The 17,151-nt window shown below is 36.3% G+C and overlaps 1 protein-coding gene across 7 annotated transcripts in view; it reads right to left on the bottom strand.

Annotated features, from left to right (window-relative positions):
- Positions 1-17,151, bottom strand: part of mei-P26 (E3 ubiquitin-protein ligase meiotic P26) — a 165,698-nt gene that overhangs the window by 16,847 nt on the left and 131,700 nt on the right. For 6 of the 7 annotated variants that reach the window (XM_081737712.1, XM_081737716.1, XM_081737717.1 and 3 more), the window contains 3 exons: positions 16,451-16,636; positions 8,567-8,781; positions 1,488-1,681 (listed from right to left, as the gene is read on the bottom strand). In XM_081737712.1, coding sequence (XP_081593838.1) covers positions 1,488-1,681; positions 8,567-8,781; positions 16,451-16,636 — 595 coding nt within the window. The remainder of the gene's footprint in view (positions 1-1,487; positions 1,682-8,566; positions 8,782-16,450; positions 16,637-17,151) is intronic. The other variant, XM_081737718.1, reaches the window with a different exon arrangement.

The following is a 17,151-nucleotide window of genomic DNA, read 5'->3' as shown; positions in this document are numbered from 1 at the left end:
TTTACATGGAATGTGGTAAACTCCAGGAGTTCGGAGGCCCAGATCGTCTTTGGTTGGTCGCAGTAAGTTTCTTATTTTTGCTGGAGGTTGTGTATTGTCCTCATGTTGTACCTAGCGAGTAGTCTGCTGAGCTTTCCAGAACTGTTGCCGGTGTATGGGTGATTGTGTTCTTCCGTTCTTCATTTATAGTTTCTTCTATACTTATGTCTTTGTTGTCAGTGTCCTTCGTTCTGGTCCTTTTCAGGGCTATATTTATATCTCTCATTGTCCATTCTGGAGCATGGTGGTGCGAAGGTGGTCTCTGCTAAACAATCCTTTTCCGAGACAGAGAATGCTCTATGTGCTAAGATGCTGAGAACTTCAAGCCGTTGAGCTTTATGATGGAAACTGTTTGCGTTTAGATATAAATCTGTATGTGTTGGTTTCCTGTATACCCTACGGTCTAGGCTGCTATCCGGTCTTCTGTATACCAACCGAAACGACCTGTTCACAATACGTTCACAGGAAAGCTTCAATACATATCTAGGATTGTCAGATTTCTGGATATGGAAGTACATTCATTTTCAATTTTACTGAAAATTGTTGAAACAATTTAATTTAAAGACAAATACCTAGTTTAGTATATATACATAATAAGATTAATGAAATTAAAACTAAGATGCCATAAAATATTATCCTGAAATTTAAAACAGCTAGACTAATCTGTTTATGTTATTTCAATATACACGACTTAATTGCTTTTTCTTTTTGGATCAAAAGATAGACAATATTTCAGTCAAAAGTTTTCTTGTACGCCTTATATCTGGAGAACTACATATAATGTAGCCAAACCAAAACTATATCACTTCACTTAGTATGATGTGCTTATTCCCTAAAAAAAATACGAAAACTCGATTTAGGGGCCGTTCAAACGTTTTGTGGCACCTGATCCAAAAACCTAATTATTGGCCAAGATCGCAATCTTTTGATCCGTTCTTTTAATCATTCCTAAAATTCTAGTTTGGAAACAACTGATCGAAATAACACATTTCCATCTTTACTTAGAGACTTTCTCATCGCTCACAATTCTTAAGAACGTTCGTAAAACACATCCCACATACCGCTGCGGTTCTCTCACAGAGACCAGTCTGCTTCGTAAGCTTTCACGTATTTTTAAAACCAAAGAGAACAAGACTCGATATTTTTCTTGAATATTTAATCGGTGCAGTGGTAAGGTAATAATAACTAATTAATCTGTTTTCCGAGTCCAGAACAAAAATACGGACATCCATCACTTTTTAAAGAATACGGTACGCACACAAATCAACATACAAATTGTCCGAACAACATACCGACGTCTGGAGATGTTTAATCTTCAACAGCTATTAATTCAATGAAATTCAAACAGTGAAAAGCTGCGAAAGTGTCAAAGATTGAACCTCCCGACATATCGCTCTGATTTTGTATCTACTAATGATGTTTAATTTTATAATTAACTTAAAACTTACCTTATAGCAATCTTCTTAATAAAATGACCATTTTTCGTGAAGATTTGCATTCGTGATCGTTCATTACCACGGTCACAAACAACAAATTTCCCAGTGCTCCTCATTACGGCTACTTTCCTCGGATACCACAACTGACCTTCCTCTTTGCCAGGAATTCCAAACTGGAATTTAAATGAGCCTGTCTTCTCAAATACCTGGAAAACATACAATATATTTTAGTTCCGCATAGACTAGTTATGTACTATTTAATTACATTCCCAACTGTTTCAAAAGAAACAAGTTGTTTATAATTTTATTAGGAAAAACAATTTTCTAACTTAAAAAAAAAAAATCTTACAATTAAAAAAAAAATGAACCAGTGTTAACTCATGGTGCTATTATGAGGTCTGTTTGAATTATGTGAGAAAAAAGCCCTATGTCAACTACGTATTTTAAAAAGAAGTTCTGCAAGTGGAGCCACTTCGTTATATACAAGTATATAAAGTAGTAACTCAAGTTTCCTCGGACTAAACTATTTTACCTTAAATTACGCATATCGTTCTCATTTTTTTCTGGTATCTTGAGTGCAAGCCTTTGGTACACGAGGTCCCGGTTTCGATTCCGGCAAGGTGGGAGAATATCATAGTTGTTGAGATTCCACTTTTAACCTTCAGCTCTAGTCCTATAATAGATTCACTCTCAACAAAGGACTAAATAAATAAAATCAATCAAATGAATATTGTCATAATAATGTACTTCTAGATATTATTAGTTTTTGTACATACATTACTCGACTTCCAAATCAGACAATTTCAGTGCATTCCTTCTGTCAATGAACTGCAACATTATGAGAATACAAAATGCATTAAAACGCTTTGTGAAGTACGAAACTCGTCTTATTTTTGAAGTGCCAGAGAGCCTATTATTGTGTACAGACTTCACAAGTGATATCTCTATATATGAAAGTAGAATCCCGGCTGGCTTACCAACGTCCAGGTCAAACCGCTTAATGTAGAAACTAGAAATTTTGAAAGTGCAAGGATTTATGACGTACGGTACAACTAAGGAAGGATTTTTGGAAATTCGACGGGGAAGGGGGAAAATGGGGGTTGCAATTATTATAGTAAAGTGTCGTATCTCTGAAGGATAGAGACGTGAAATATGGTGTATGGGCTCCCCATTTAAAACAGTAACACACATGTTTCACAGTTTTCTTTTATATTTTTCTTAGAAGGGCAGAAGTCAAAATTGTTGTAACAGAATGACCATATCTCGGAATCCTTCAGACTAGAGACATGAAATTTGGTATTTAAACTTAGTATTTGAATATAATAAAGACATGTTACAACGTTTTTTGAGGTTTACCCAAGGAGGAAAAACAAAAGCGTGGCGGCTGCAATTGTTGCAATGACATGGCCATAACTCGAAATTCCTTAAGATTAATTGCACATTAGGGATATGAAAGTTGGGATAGTCGTAGGCCGAGCAAATGCAGGAATCTGGAGACAAAATCCTAACTAGCAGAAGGTTAGCTGAAAATAAAAATAATGATGATAATCTGGAAGATTAGGAGAATCATACTGAGTTACCTTATACACATATTTCAAAATAACTTACGTAACATGCTATATATATATATATATATATATATATATATATATATATATATATATATTCATTACAAATCATTTACTTAATACAAGTACAACGCCGTCAGCTTGGCTTCAATTTGTCAGCAAATGAAGATAAAGAAAAAAAAATGTTTTGTTTTGTTTCTTCCTGCAAGCGGAGTTGAATAGCAAAAGATTATCACTTCGTTTACATACTTTTCACACTTACAGCACAAATGGCCAGTCATAACCAACAAAGCCTTTCTTTCGTCCCTCCTTTCTCTTTCAAGTGTCATAACTAATCTCTTTCGGTAACTATATAGTGATTTTATGTGTAACTTGTACTATCTAGTTAATAAGATTGAGGACAAGATATATTTTCCCACTACATTAGATTTTTGGAAGATTTTGACGTAATTCTTCTACGCTCCGGTAGAGGAAACCGATGGAAACATGGAAAACAAACAGATCAACTTCTAAAATATGGGTAGAGCTCTATATACGAAAGCCATAATTAATCAGTTTTTGTACAGACTGCTGCAAAATAGATTTACATACTCTAAACGTTAGTCAAGAGCTTCCTATAAAATTAACCAATTAGAATCCAGTTTTTAATAATTTACAGATAAATTATTCCTCTTTAGAAAAGATAAAAACGTGAATTTATTCCGAATTTATAAGTAAAAGAACACTACATGTGTGTATAGACGTTTTTGCTGAAGGGGGCATGGTGAATAAGTTAGAGGGAGCTAACTTCTGGTGCGAGCAGTGCCTGATTCGATCCCAATAGATCATGTCAGTTTGTGGTGGACAATATCGTGTCCGTGGGTTTTCTTGGGATTCTCGTTTCCTCACATTCTCATTCCGCCAATTTTTCCTAATCATTTCTTTCATTAATTAATGATCTTCTTCAGCCTAAATAGCGTAACGTAGGATATAAAACAAGGAATCTTATTTTACTTCATTCCAAGTATTTGTAGAAGATTGTCCACACGTAATATGTTTTACATTGCAATTTTTAAAAGGAAAAAGAAACTGACCTTAACTAGATTAGGTAAATAGCAATCCCAAAGCACAACACTCGTATATTTCATTGGACAAAATTATGATTACATGAATCTACCCGCGTCAAAACTCTCACGATGTTTTGAAACGCGCGTTAACTTTTTTTTTTCTCACTAAAGTAATGTCTTCATTATTCGATTAAAAAAGTACCAATAAAGCTTTTTACTTCGAGTTCTTTTTGTTTGTTCAAGCCTGGAGGCATTGTAGAACACGTTACGTATAGTTTCACGCTTTTCTGCGTCGAGACATAGGGGGTGATGACCAGGGCTGGCCTTAGGCGGTGCGGGGCCCGATTGGGAACATTTTGCGGGACCCCACGTTTCCAACTAACTTGCACTAAGGTCTGTAGAATCAAAATATATACAGGATGTCCACATAAACCTTCTTGATTACAAATATTAATTGCGTGGAAACTATTAGTGCCAGAGAATAACGGTTTGCGGCATCTTGAAGAGGAACTCGTTTTTTTTATCTATCTATCTATATATATATATACCTACATGGGCCCCGTTAGTAGCTCTCAGAATGTTCAGTCGATATTCAATCTCCCGCCATGTGTAGGGTAACATGTCTGGTGTGATCGAATTGATGGCTTCTTCAATTCTGTGACGAAAAGCAGGAATATCACAGGTGTAGCGTAGACTTTATCTTTGACATAACACATAGGAAGAAATCCATAGGGGTTATGTCGGGAGATCGCGGTAACCAAGAAGTTCGTCCATCGCGGTGGAAAGTTCAGTCTAAAGCTCTACGAACATCTAAACGCCAGTGCGGTGGACCAGCATCCTGTTGGAATATCATGTCAGTTGCAAAGGGAGTAGCTGTGAAAAAGCAAAGTGTTCAAGCATGTAAGGATAAACGAGACCAGTTGTTGTGTGCTCCATGAAGAAAAATGGTCCGATAATTCTGTCGCGTCCCAAAGCACACCACACATTCACTTTCTCGCTACTTCTGACATGTTCACGAATAATGTATGGAGGTTCGGAACCCCAAATGCACACATTGTGACGATCCACCTTGCCTGATGTATGGAAGGTTGCCTCATCACCGAAAATCATCCTCCCCAAGTAATCGGAGTCATCCTCGATCCGTTCCAGAATCTCCATTGAAAACCTGGTTCGTTTTGGTATGACATCGGGCTGTAGCGTCTGAACAATTTGCACCTTACATGCATACAAACGCAGTCTTTTATGGAGCACCTTACGGACCGTTGACGTGAGATGTTCAGCTCACGTGACGCTCTGCGAACTGACTTTGTTGGGCATCTAGTGACGGCGTCCCTGATCTCACACACAGTTTCTTCAGACGTTCGTGCTTTGCCTGAGCCAAGCTGTTCGTTGACACACCCCATGGCTAAAAACTTTTCAAATCATGTTTTAATGGTCTTGACGTCATGTGGGTCCCGTTGGTACTTTCGTCTGAAGTTCCTTTGCAAGGTAACTGATTTAGTCTCAGCCAACCACACCACACACCGCACTCTCTCTTGTGCTCTTGTCATTTTTGTTCATGAACACATGTAACAAATAATAATTAACAATCAACAACAAAAAACTGTTTGAGTTGCTCTTCAAGATGCCGCAAACCGTTATTCTCTGGCACTAACAGTCTCCATGCAATTAATATGTAATCAGGGAGGTTTCATGTGGACACCCTGCGCTCTCCCTGCTGGGTCTAGTAGTTATACCCATTTCCCTTTATAACGTTTTTCCATCTGCAAAATGTTCTAGTGTAAACCTCGCCCTGTTCATTGCTAATTTTTCACAGAAATAACTCAAATAAGGAAATGCAGACAGGAATTAATTTTAAAATATATCTATATATTTCCCCCTTGTGCCTTGTAATTTTTCAAGAAGGCGTTGTACCAGTATTTCATAGTTTTCTTCTCTTACAAGTAAACCTATCGATGTCGAAATCTAGTTTCTTGAACAAACTTCGCAGAGAAGAGTGGAATATCAAGAAACAAACGTGAGCAAAATTTAAAGTGCTTCCGTCCATAAAGACGGCCGCAGTGGCCAAAAACCTGATTGATCAGAATAAGTCATAACAATGTGTTTCAAGTTTGAAAATTTACTTTTATTTGTAAAACGGGTAAAAGGATGAAAAACAAAAACACATTAACCGACACCAGGAGGAAGTAGACATTTATTTTCAGGGTATGTTTATCATGGCCGCCATCATGAAATCGGGCATCTTATATCTTGCTCGACTTTTTTAAATAGGAAAGGAGTCATGTACTATACCAAATTGAGCTAGAATTTTATGAGAAATGCAATGATGAAGTCCATATTTCCATAAGTTTATATTTGTAAGACATAATGAAATGCACATTGATACGAATTCGTTGGTTCAAAGATTTCTTAACAGCTGTATCTTTTTGAAAAGAATTCAGGTCAGGAAAATGTAATGTACGCTAGTGGAAACGTCGTAGGTAGCTACTTATGAAAGGTATAATCAGCTTGCAATCGTTATCGACAGCGGACAAAATGAAATGATGATGAGATGATCACAAATCTCAAGGAACTGATGGAAGATAGATGAAATATTTTCCATTGGATTATTCGAGTTAGAAAACAAACCTTCATAAGCAGCCACCTATTCAGTACACACTAGTATACATTCGGTTTTCGTGACTGGAATTAAAAAAATTCGCAGGAGAAGGCAAAGTTTGTCCTCTGATTTTGTATTTTTAATAAGGCTATAATAAGAGAAAGGATATGCAAAGAAGTCGCACTGAGACCGATTTATTTGATACCATCTCGGTATTCACGGTAGTATCACATGACATAATCAGTAAAACGCCAGGAACATTTACGTAGTGAGGTGTTCAAAATAAAAGGGGGAGTACACCCAGAATAAAGATGTTCATTTTTACACAAACTCAAAGAAAACACTATTTTTACGTCCAGGGGTGTCTGTAAGGAAGTTTGGGGAGTGTTAGGGGTATTGGGCGTGTGCAGAATACTTCCTGGACATAATATCTATTTTTACAACAGAAGTTGTAAACGTACAAAAATAAAGGACCTACTGCACCATTATTTTCACAAATATTTGCTTATGCCCGGAAACTTAATAAAAATTATTCATTTACTTGTTAGGAAGAGGCCATACCCTCCTTTGTGGAGCCCATGGATGTATGTGTATTGCAATATGTTGTTGTGTGTACTTGACAACCGAGAGTAGCAGAGCCATCTTAACGGTACCATAGCCATTTGGCCGGGGGTCCCGCAAGCATTGCGGGGACCGTGAGCAGAATGGCTTGTATTAATTACATGCATTACCAACAAAATTTAGTCATAGGGACCACAACACACTTGTTTCCTCAGGGGCTTAATATGCTGTTAAACGGCACTGGAGAGTAGATTAGACTGAACAGTAGAGTAGACGGCACTAGCGCGGGGCCCGATTGGGAGCAATCGGTCCAATTGGCTTAAGGCTGGCCCTAGTGATGACGCCATAACTGCACATTTTTGTTAGACCTATTTTTATAATTTTTTGGAGGACTTACTTTTGCACCTAGAAGACTGAAATTTTACACAAACATTCAGTGTACCTATTAGTATTTTTCAGATCTCTGCGTTAACACAGGGGGAGGGGAAGTTGAGAGGGGCAAAAGGGTAAAGAAAAGGAATTTTTACCATTTTATTTTTTTTATTTTCCCGCCTCAGATACATGGTAGAGACATGTGAATGGTATCGTTTGAAAGGATGTTCTATTCTGAAGAGAATGAAGTAGAAAACATGGCCCTAGGATAAATAGGGATGTTTCAGAAATTTCTTTACCTGAGATCCGGATCTTTTGTGATAATCTGGGGCATTGTGAGGCTCACTGGTAAATATTTTTTCCACCCTTACTATTCAAGCTACATGCTTGAAATTTTTTACACACACACTTAGTACACCCGTTAATGTTTTTCAGTTGATTTTGAGATCTGTGCGTCAACACAGTGGAAGGTCCAGTGGGGCTGAAAATTTAAAAAAAAAAAAAATCCGATTTTTCTCAAACTTTCCCGCCTCCGGGATACAACAAGGAAATGTGAATGGTATCGTTTGAAATGCTGTTCTATTCTGAAGAGAATGAGGTACAAATCATGATCCTAAAATAAATAGGGATGATGCTGTAGCTGCCTGATTGAAGTCTATAATTTACCTTTAAAAAAAGACAATTTAAAAGGGTTAAATACGAAATACGGAACAGCAATACTTTAACTGGATTTGAGCGGAAAAGAACTGCAATGAAAATTACTACACAGAGTCGATCTGTTGATCTACATTGTAACACATCACTGAAACGCAATAACATGGTTTAATCTGAAAATTAATTAGCAGCCATTATAACTTAAGAGAACTGAATGGCGCACAATATAAAGTTTCCAAGGTGTTCAACAATTATTTTATTGATAATGAAGTAAATTAATCACCAACATACTTGTATCCTATGATTATTAGTGTCAGCAACAATGATGTCTTCCTCTGCACCAAGACAAAAGCCATGCGGAGAATTGAATTGACCTTTACTAGGACCCAGCTGACCGAATTTACAGCGAATCTGCATTGGTGTAAGCTTTGTAGAGGCTGAACGAGGCTGTGGAAATCCACCATGAGGACCAGTAGTTGTTAAACCTGCAACTGCTGTTCCCACCACTGAAAGTAAAATACAATTTTCACTAAGTACGATTATTATTAGAAAATTAAATATAACTTTAATTATATATATATTTGTGTGTGTGTGTGGACAGACTTTTTTGCATATAGAGCTACCAAATTCTGTACACAGATATGTAGATCTTCGCCAAATCTAATCCTGTACGAAGTTTTTATCGATTTTCGGCTCGGGGTGCCGCATTTAGGGGGGTTAAAAATGCATGAGAGAGCTTGAGCCCGTTTTTCGCGGTTTCTAAGAACGCCTTGCATATATGCAACCCCATTACGCCACGGTTGTGCGGGTTTACATTATAGTATAGTATAAATACTGGGGAATGAAATAAGGACATTTTCCCCTCTCTTTTAATCGTGGTTCTGAATTAAGAGTTGGCAACAACAGGTACTTACCGCTGGCAATAAAAACAGGTGTGAAGCTTCAAGTGACTGGTTTTCAAACCATATTTTGAAGTGTGGGCCTATGCACACATAAATATTCTCAACACGGATTAAAAAATCGTTTATAACAATAAATAACAATGGAAAATTGCTTAAAACTGATCAGAACGGTTATAAGACACGACTGTACTTATGTGGTCAGTTCGTTTCTTGTTCTTAACAAAACCAGAGATTTTATGAGTGTTGTTATGATTACTGCGGATAGTAAAAGAAACAAACATAATGAACAAGCTCGGGAATTGTATCCATAATCCACCCAGCACTCGTGTATTGACAGCTTCGCTAAAATCAATCTGAATGCATATAAAGCTACCCGCACACAAATGCTATTATTACAATGCCAATTGTGATGTGATTCAAACAAAACGACGTTTTATTCCAATCTCACCGCAAACAACCGCAAAATAAGCCTCAACATTAAAAGTTATAATGAAAGCAATATAAATTCACTGAGAATACGATATAAAACCCAGAATAGGCAGGCTATGCACACAACAAGCACCGAGGAAAATATTGAAGAAATTACACAATGATTCAATTCATTTTTTTAAATGTGTATTGTAAGTTCCCATCTACATACTTAACAGGTTGACTGTTAATGTGATTTGAGGGTACTGCTCCCAGGAGGCCATAAATTTCCTCTTACCTTTGGCTTCTCCCGAAAATGTACCAATGGAAGTCGAGCACCATATGTCATGCTCATGGTCTCACAGTAATTTGTGACAATGAGCATCATATATGATGCTCAAGAACCTGAATAGGTTAGTAATTTGTAATATCGAGCATGAGCAACATATATGGTGCTCATGGGTCCACAGAAAAATAAGGTGAGCACCACATATGATGCTCATGGCAATCAATCTGTTAAATTATGGTATATAGAGATTTTTTTTAAAAAAAAAAGAAAAAAAAGAAAAAGTTCATTAAATAGTTTTTTTTTCTATGCAGGTCTCACTAGTACGCGGCCATCTTGAGCAATGACGTGGCGTTCTTGCCGCTTCTCAGACGAAGCATAGCCCACGTGTCTAGAACCCAGGCATAAAAAGTAATCTCAAAAGCCTTGGTTTCATACAAATTTTTAATTCATTTCGTCTGCACACACTCTCATTGGCTGAAGCATTATCGTGACGTATAAGCAAAGTTCATGGGAATATGTTATCGATCCAGTTCCCACGGATGAGGTTCAAACGTTTACAAAGAGTCTATTGTCATGTAAAATGCAAAACTGAAAACTAAATGCACTTTTTTAAAGTTCACTGTACAAAATAAAATGAATGATGGTTCATAATGAAGATCACTATAGTCTATTTCTGGACAAACTTAATAGTCGTTTTCATCCTACTCAATTTTAATGAAAAGTACATGCAACAACTTTATATTGGGAAGTTTTGATTTATTATCAATTATGACATTTCTTGAGCATAAAGCGGGTATCTCCTACGTCAAGAGGAGGATCGTAATACAAAGAAGTTTCTCAATGAGCAGTACAGAATATATCAGCGATGAAGCATATTCAACTGGGTGATGCATGGATAGCGCATCAAATCGACACATCATTTCTGGTTTTCTCTGCCCACAGTCTGGTATTTCTTGGGGAGTACGTCGAATTTTACATTGTATTTTCACCTAAAACTTAGTACTTACAAAATTCCATCATCTGAAATAACAAGAGTTTCCAGTGTTTCAATCTTTTATACTGTTAACTTTGTTTTGATAATCAGGACCAAAGGTCAGCTATTGAGTTATAAATTCAATTTAAACGAAATATGATTTATTAATGGTTGCAGCTTTCGTTCTTTTACAAAATTAGCCAATAGTATAGTCGTAACAAATAGAATATATTGTCCCCTGACGGGATACCAATTTTTACTACCCTATCCACAGCTCAAGATAAGACAAAAGGAAAAAATGACTTACAACACAACCTCCAGTCCCATCCTTCAGAAATAGTCTGATCCTTGTTAGCCTGTATGATCGGCTGATGTAAGTTGAAGTGATTATTCCCGGTGCTTCCACCCATCTTTTTAACTGAAAGTTTATCTTCGTCATTTAGTTTTTATCTTGTTAAAATTCACTTTAATATTTATTTATCTAAAGACTGGGTGTTAGCTTCCAGGGTTAGGTTTAATTTAGTTCAGTTCGAATCTGATTTTTTTGATTGCTATTTAATGTTTCTTTAAACGCAGTCTTTATTCATCTACTATCTTAAATATGTTTTAAACACTTAATGACGAAATTTTTCCTTCGTCCTTCCTGACGGATATGTGAGACCAGTAAGTTCTTTTGTGTACAGCACGATGTTATTTCTTACGTCATACGAACTGTTGATATACTACTAAACAATAAGTAACTTCTTGAAAGCACTATCGTTTTGAATTTCATTTTTTTTAAATAACATTTTGCGCTGTAGGAGTTAACGAGAAGTTATAATGCAAGTAACTTTCAACTGTTTCACGAAACTAGTATAATACTGACAAACTTATGCCTTCACCACTGTGAACTGAACCAGGTATTTTGCACATCCAAGACGTATGCATCAAACCATTCCTCTACCTAAACGATCAATTTATATTTCTTTCCACATCCGAACTTGAGAATACACATTTTTTCTCTCTACAATATATGAATTAACGAATTCAATCGTTTGTGCACCCATTCTTTTGATCTGACGTGTAACGGTATTGTGTAATTTTTATATAATAACTTGTATTCATGCGCAAAATGTGCTTTTAAAATATGCACAAGCCATTCAAAAGGAAGAAGAAGAAAATATAAAAAGAAAAAGATGTAATTTCTTTTCTGTTATTATGATTGATGTTCTGTTGTGACAGTGATATGACATGTTTTGTAAGTTGTCATAGCAACGGAAAACATATAATATATAGTGAATCCATCTTGTGAAATCTATATGCACAATTTTTAAAGAGTGTAAATGATTAACTTGTTTCGTACTACAATAAAAGGTAATATCTTGATGCAGTGTGTAAAATGGATTTTGATATATCAGTAGCCTTGTTTATTTAAATATACGAACTGTGGTCTTATAGATGCAGTTATAAATATTAAGCTTTACAAATATTTATTTATAAAAAAATCGTTCTCCGTAACTGGTGTCTTACGGTTACAGTAAGCACTTTCATCTTATATCGAGTGATTACATTACAAGCAGTAGCGGTTTCTGACGTAGGGCTACTGGGCTACAGCACGCTTCCTATGTTTGTGTATTTGTGTTAGACTAATTTTAGTTCAAAAAATTTTCATCTATTCATTTGTTTAAACTGTTCATCAATTAACAAAATACAGAACTTTCCCATGACGATCTTCTTTTTCGAGCGTGGAGCGCGATTATCAGCGCCTTCAGCACTGTGGAAGTTGTACTAACGAACCGAGCGGGCTGCACTGAATGGAGCCCGCTTGAACTATACAAGCCTACTCAACAAATATATCTCTAGCATGGAGCAAAGATTTCAATATACCTTGTCCACTTTCCTTTTTTTACACCCAGAATAGCTACCACCGTGCTGTGTTAGGTTGAGCCCGAAGACATTCTGCGCAAGCGCCAAGTATTCCTCTTTCTCGCTTTCTTCTGCTTACTGATGGCGCTCGCCGCTCGGTTCTGTCTTTTCTCTTTTTTTATTTTCTTTAATCCTAAAGGTCCGGGAGCCCAGAATTGTCGGGAGTGTATATTAAATGAATTGAACATTTTTGACACAGATTCAGATCGTAGCAAAATTATAACGCACACATTTAATGGGGCATCGATAATAAGAGATCAATTAATGGCGTACAATCTAAAATTAAAGAACACTTTCCTTTGGCACACTACATCCATTGTTAACCAATTAAATTTGATAATGGGAAGAACTGCATCTTAAAATCAATCGACAAGGGCTTTTTTCCTGTAGTCTTTCAGGATTTTCCACATTTTTCCTCAGCGTGTATCTGTTTTGGAAAAAGTGGCTGTACGACGTATTCCGAGTGGGTCAACTACTCGATGGAATTTCAAGTCACGAACCGTCAATTCCATCTATGAAACTTAAAATGTTTCGAAAGAGTGTTTTTCAGAACTAGAGAAATCCAACACAGGGAATTCACGTTTTGGTTAGAATTTTTTCACAAAATAATGCCGCATGTGAATATTTTCTATAATCAAATTCAGTGCAGGCCTACCATTAAAGTACAAACAGCACCTAAATATTTCATTGAAGCCATTGAGAAAATTCGGAATGACACAGACAATATTAGGACAAGTGATATGTTTCTACCAACAGTTGGTAATACAAATATGGGTGGATTATATCTTGCAGAGTACCCAATGCCAATGAAGTATGTGATCGCATTTCTGCGGATGCGCGAAATCGATTTGAGAAAACAAGCCATTTGGATGCCGCCAAACTTCTGGATTCTGCAAATTTTAGTGATTTTTCCGGAACATTTCTGGACACTGCGGTTGAAAGCTACCCAATGTTAGGTAAGCAGTGACTTCGCACTGAGCTTTTGGTTCTGTCAGCTTATCTTTAAAAACAATTTACAGGACAATTTTAGCGAAATAACAACCCTTTTGTAAATAATAGTGACAATACCAATGTCCACAGCAGAGCCTGAGAGATGCTTTTCGTCTCTAAAGAGAATTAAGACATTCGTAAGGAATTTCCGTAGGTCAGGAAGGTTAACTGCCCTTGCCATGCTCTCGATAGAAAAAAGTTTGATCAACAACATGCTAGATTTCAACTCCAGGGTGATAGAAAAGTTTGCCAGCATTAAGAATCGAAGGATGGATATCAACTTCCGCCTTCAGTGGGTAAATACACGTGTATATATATATATATATATATATATATATATATATATATATATATATATATATATATATATATATATATATATAATATTGTAGCACGCTTTGTTAATGACAGTACGAGCCGCCACTGATTACAAGCGACAATTTTGGAACAGCTACGTAATATCGCCATGTGATGATTTGGTTGAAATAGCTAAGTATTAGAATTATGCATACTGTAACAATGTAGTTACGTTTGACAAAGACATTAGAATTAGAGTCCTTGTCCCTAGTATAGCGGCTAGAGTGCGTGCCTTTGATGCACAAGGTCCTAGGTTCGATTTCATGGCCCATCGAACGCACTACAGTGATTCAAATCCATGTTAAAATGTAGGTTTTATTACATATAACCTCGCTGCTAACAACTGACGTATCAATTAACCAAAACGTTAAGACTATTTGTTAGCTGAGTTGAGCTGACTTTGAGTTCAACATTCCGTTCAACAGCAAGTCTATGAGACGTGGACCTACTGATTAACGTGAAATCCGAACCACATGAGCCCCCACCGGGAATCAAACCCGGGGCTCCCACGCCAAAGGCGCGTACGCTAACCGCTTAGACAAAAAGGAGCTTTATTTGTTACTTAACTGATACGGAATTTAATTAGAGTATCTCTAAATATTTTTATAGAAATGAAAGATCCTATAGGCGTCGTGGAAAGTTCTTAGCTTATGAAACAAATCAATTACTGTATCAGTTTATCCTCTTTGTTCACCCCACAAAGCGTTCGCAACTTTTTCCCCCTAACATTAACGACTGTGCTAAAAGAAAATATCCTCAAATATCGCTGACCAGCATAGCCTCACAAAAATACTAACTGGAGGCGTACTCTCAACATCATCCACAATTCTGGTATCTGCATTTTGAAATCACTTCACATTTTTTAAATTGGAACAGGATCATGTGATATATACAGTTTAAGGTTAAATTTGAAGAGAAAACAATTGGTGAAATCATATCTGTAAAATTTGCTACATTTAACACCCTGTTAATTTCATGATGAGATTTTTGAAGAAGTAATTTCTACTCTACAACTTTTCTACTTAAATAGTCAGTAGTCTTCTGGAACACCCTGTTTATCTCCTTCCCCAATATGACATAAGGAACTATTCTTCAAAGTTAATACGTAACATTCAGAAAAAAATTGACACGTTTTACCGTACAATTATTTAAATTGTTTCTGCATGAATTAATTACCAGTACGTATGCATCAACGACATACACACATAAATCTGGTTATTGGATTGACGGAGACTCGAAATCTGATCTCTCACTTGAGGTGAAGTGTCTCACCGAGATACGAGATGCACGAGCATTTTTCTGTTGTTTTTGATTTTATTATACTTCTCTTTGTATTTGACACACATCACTCAACAAATAAGAGTTATTGAGTTATAAATCTTATTAATTTCACTTAAAAAACGAATACCGTGTTTACTCGATTGTAAGCTTCTTTTTCACTTTTAACTTTTCTCTTGGTTAAAAAAAATATATATAGCTTAGAATCGGTATTGTTAACGTGGCCGGTACATTAGACCACACACTATCGACACAATAGAATAAAAGTTCCGTAAAATATTGCCAAAAATAGTCATAAGTAAGATTTTGCTATCGTGTAGACTCAGTGTTACCAAGTCACTATTTTATTTTAGATGTTATCAAGAAAGAAATGCAAATTTTATATTGGCCATGTTTGAATTTAGTATACACAGATTTTGAGTATTCACCACAGGAAAAATAAATCTCTTTACATAAAAACCAGGCCCGCAATCAGAGGGGGACTAGGGAGGCCTGGCCCCTCCTAAATTTTTCATAGCCCCTCCAGATCTCAATACAAAATGCTATTATTAGTATAAAAATACAATTTAGATATTTGTAAGAGAATTTTAATGACATGCCCCCCCCCCTTAAAGTCTGTGGCTGGTTTCGGGCCTGATAAAAGCCATATTAATTTAGCAGAACTCATCAGCTTTTAGCAAGAAAATTGATTCCTTATGCTTTGCATGTTTTATTATTAATAATACTTTCTGATTTCCGACCGACTTCTTACAATCGAATAAAATGCGATACAGTTCGAACTTTGTCAAGAACTCTCTATTTAATTTTCATGGCATAGGTCACTCAGGACAAAGAAATGGAAGAAGACATACATATATAGGATTAAAGCAAATGATAAGTCAACGAATTACAAGGGTAACAAGGAATTTGAAAGGACAAGAAAAAATGAATAAGGAAAGATGACTGTAAATAATAACACTATTAGGAGTTACTGAAAGAAGCTAAGTACATCACACAGAAACTTATGACAAAATCACCAATAACCATACCATACACATTTCTTGTTCAGAAATTTATGGGATAACTATACCCACCTGTCTGTGACATTATGGCAGTTGTAGCGGAAGAAATGGGTTGAAATCCGCCTCCATTTAACGCCATGTTTGGATGTGCGTTTGGCAGCAATGGATTTGTTCCAGAATCTATATTTGGTGAGGGCCCTCGTCCCATACCGATATTACCAGTGGGGGTCGAACCATTCAAAGGGCCATTTGCAAAATCTAAAAGACAAAAGTATTAGACCCTGCTGCTCCAATATGTAGGGAAAACAATGACTATTCCTTTACCTGCATTTTTTAAATAACCAACATGGAATAAAATAGAATTTAAAAATAAAAGATTCAGACACAATTTACCAATGTCCTTTAGTAATAATTAAGGGTTATATACCGTTTTTCAATACATAAAACTTCAAGAAACACTCGAACGTCCAATCCTGCTCTATCCATTCCCATTCCTATTAAGCATACAGTACGGGAACGTGCATAACATTTAAGTGTTACTAGTTACGCTCCATGTTTTAAACATGCTTCAAAATATAGTGGAAATCAAAGAAAAACACAGTAAAACCTTCTTTAACGGACAACCTACATAATACGATTGTTTTTTGTCTCAGCAAAAATACATATATAATTAAGGAACAGAATCCTCCGTTTTACGGAGTCTTCTTTGCCCCCAATAGTTCAGTAACTTCTTCGTAACAGACACGAATTATCTGCAGTTCATACCAGGCGAT

Source organism: Thermobia domestica, chromosome 14 (genome assembly GCF_964235325.1).
Source record: "Thermobia domestica chromosome 14, izTheDome1.hap1.1, whole genome shotgun sequence".
NCBI classification, from domain to species: Eukaryota; Metazoa; Arthropoda; class Insecta; order Zygentoma; family Lepismatidae; genus Thermobia; species Thermobia domestica.
This window is presented reverse-complemented; position numbering and strand designations above follow the sequence as displayed.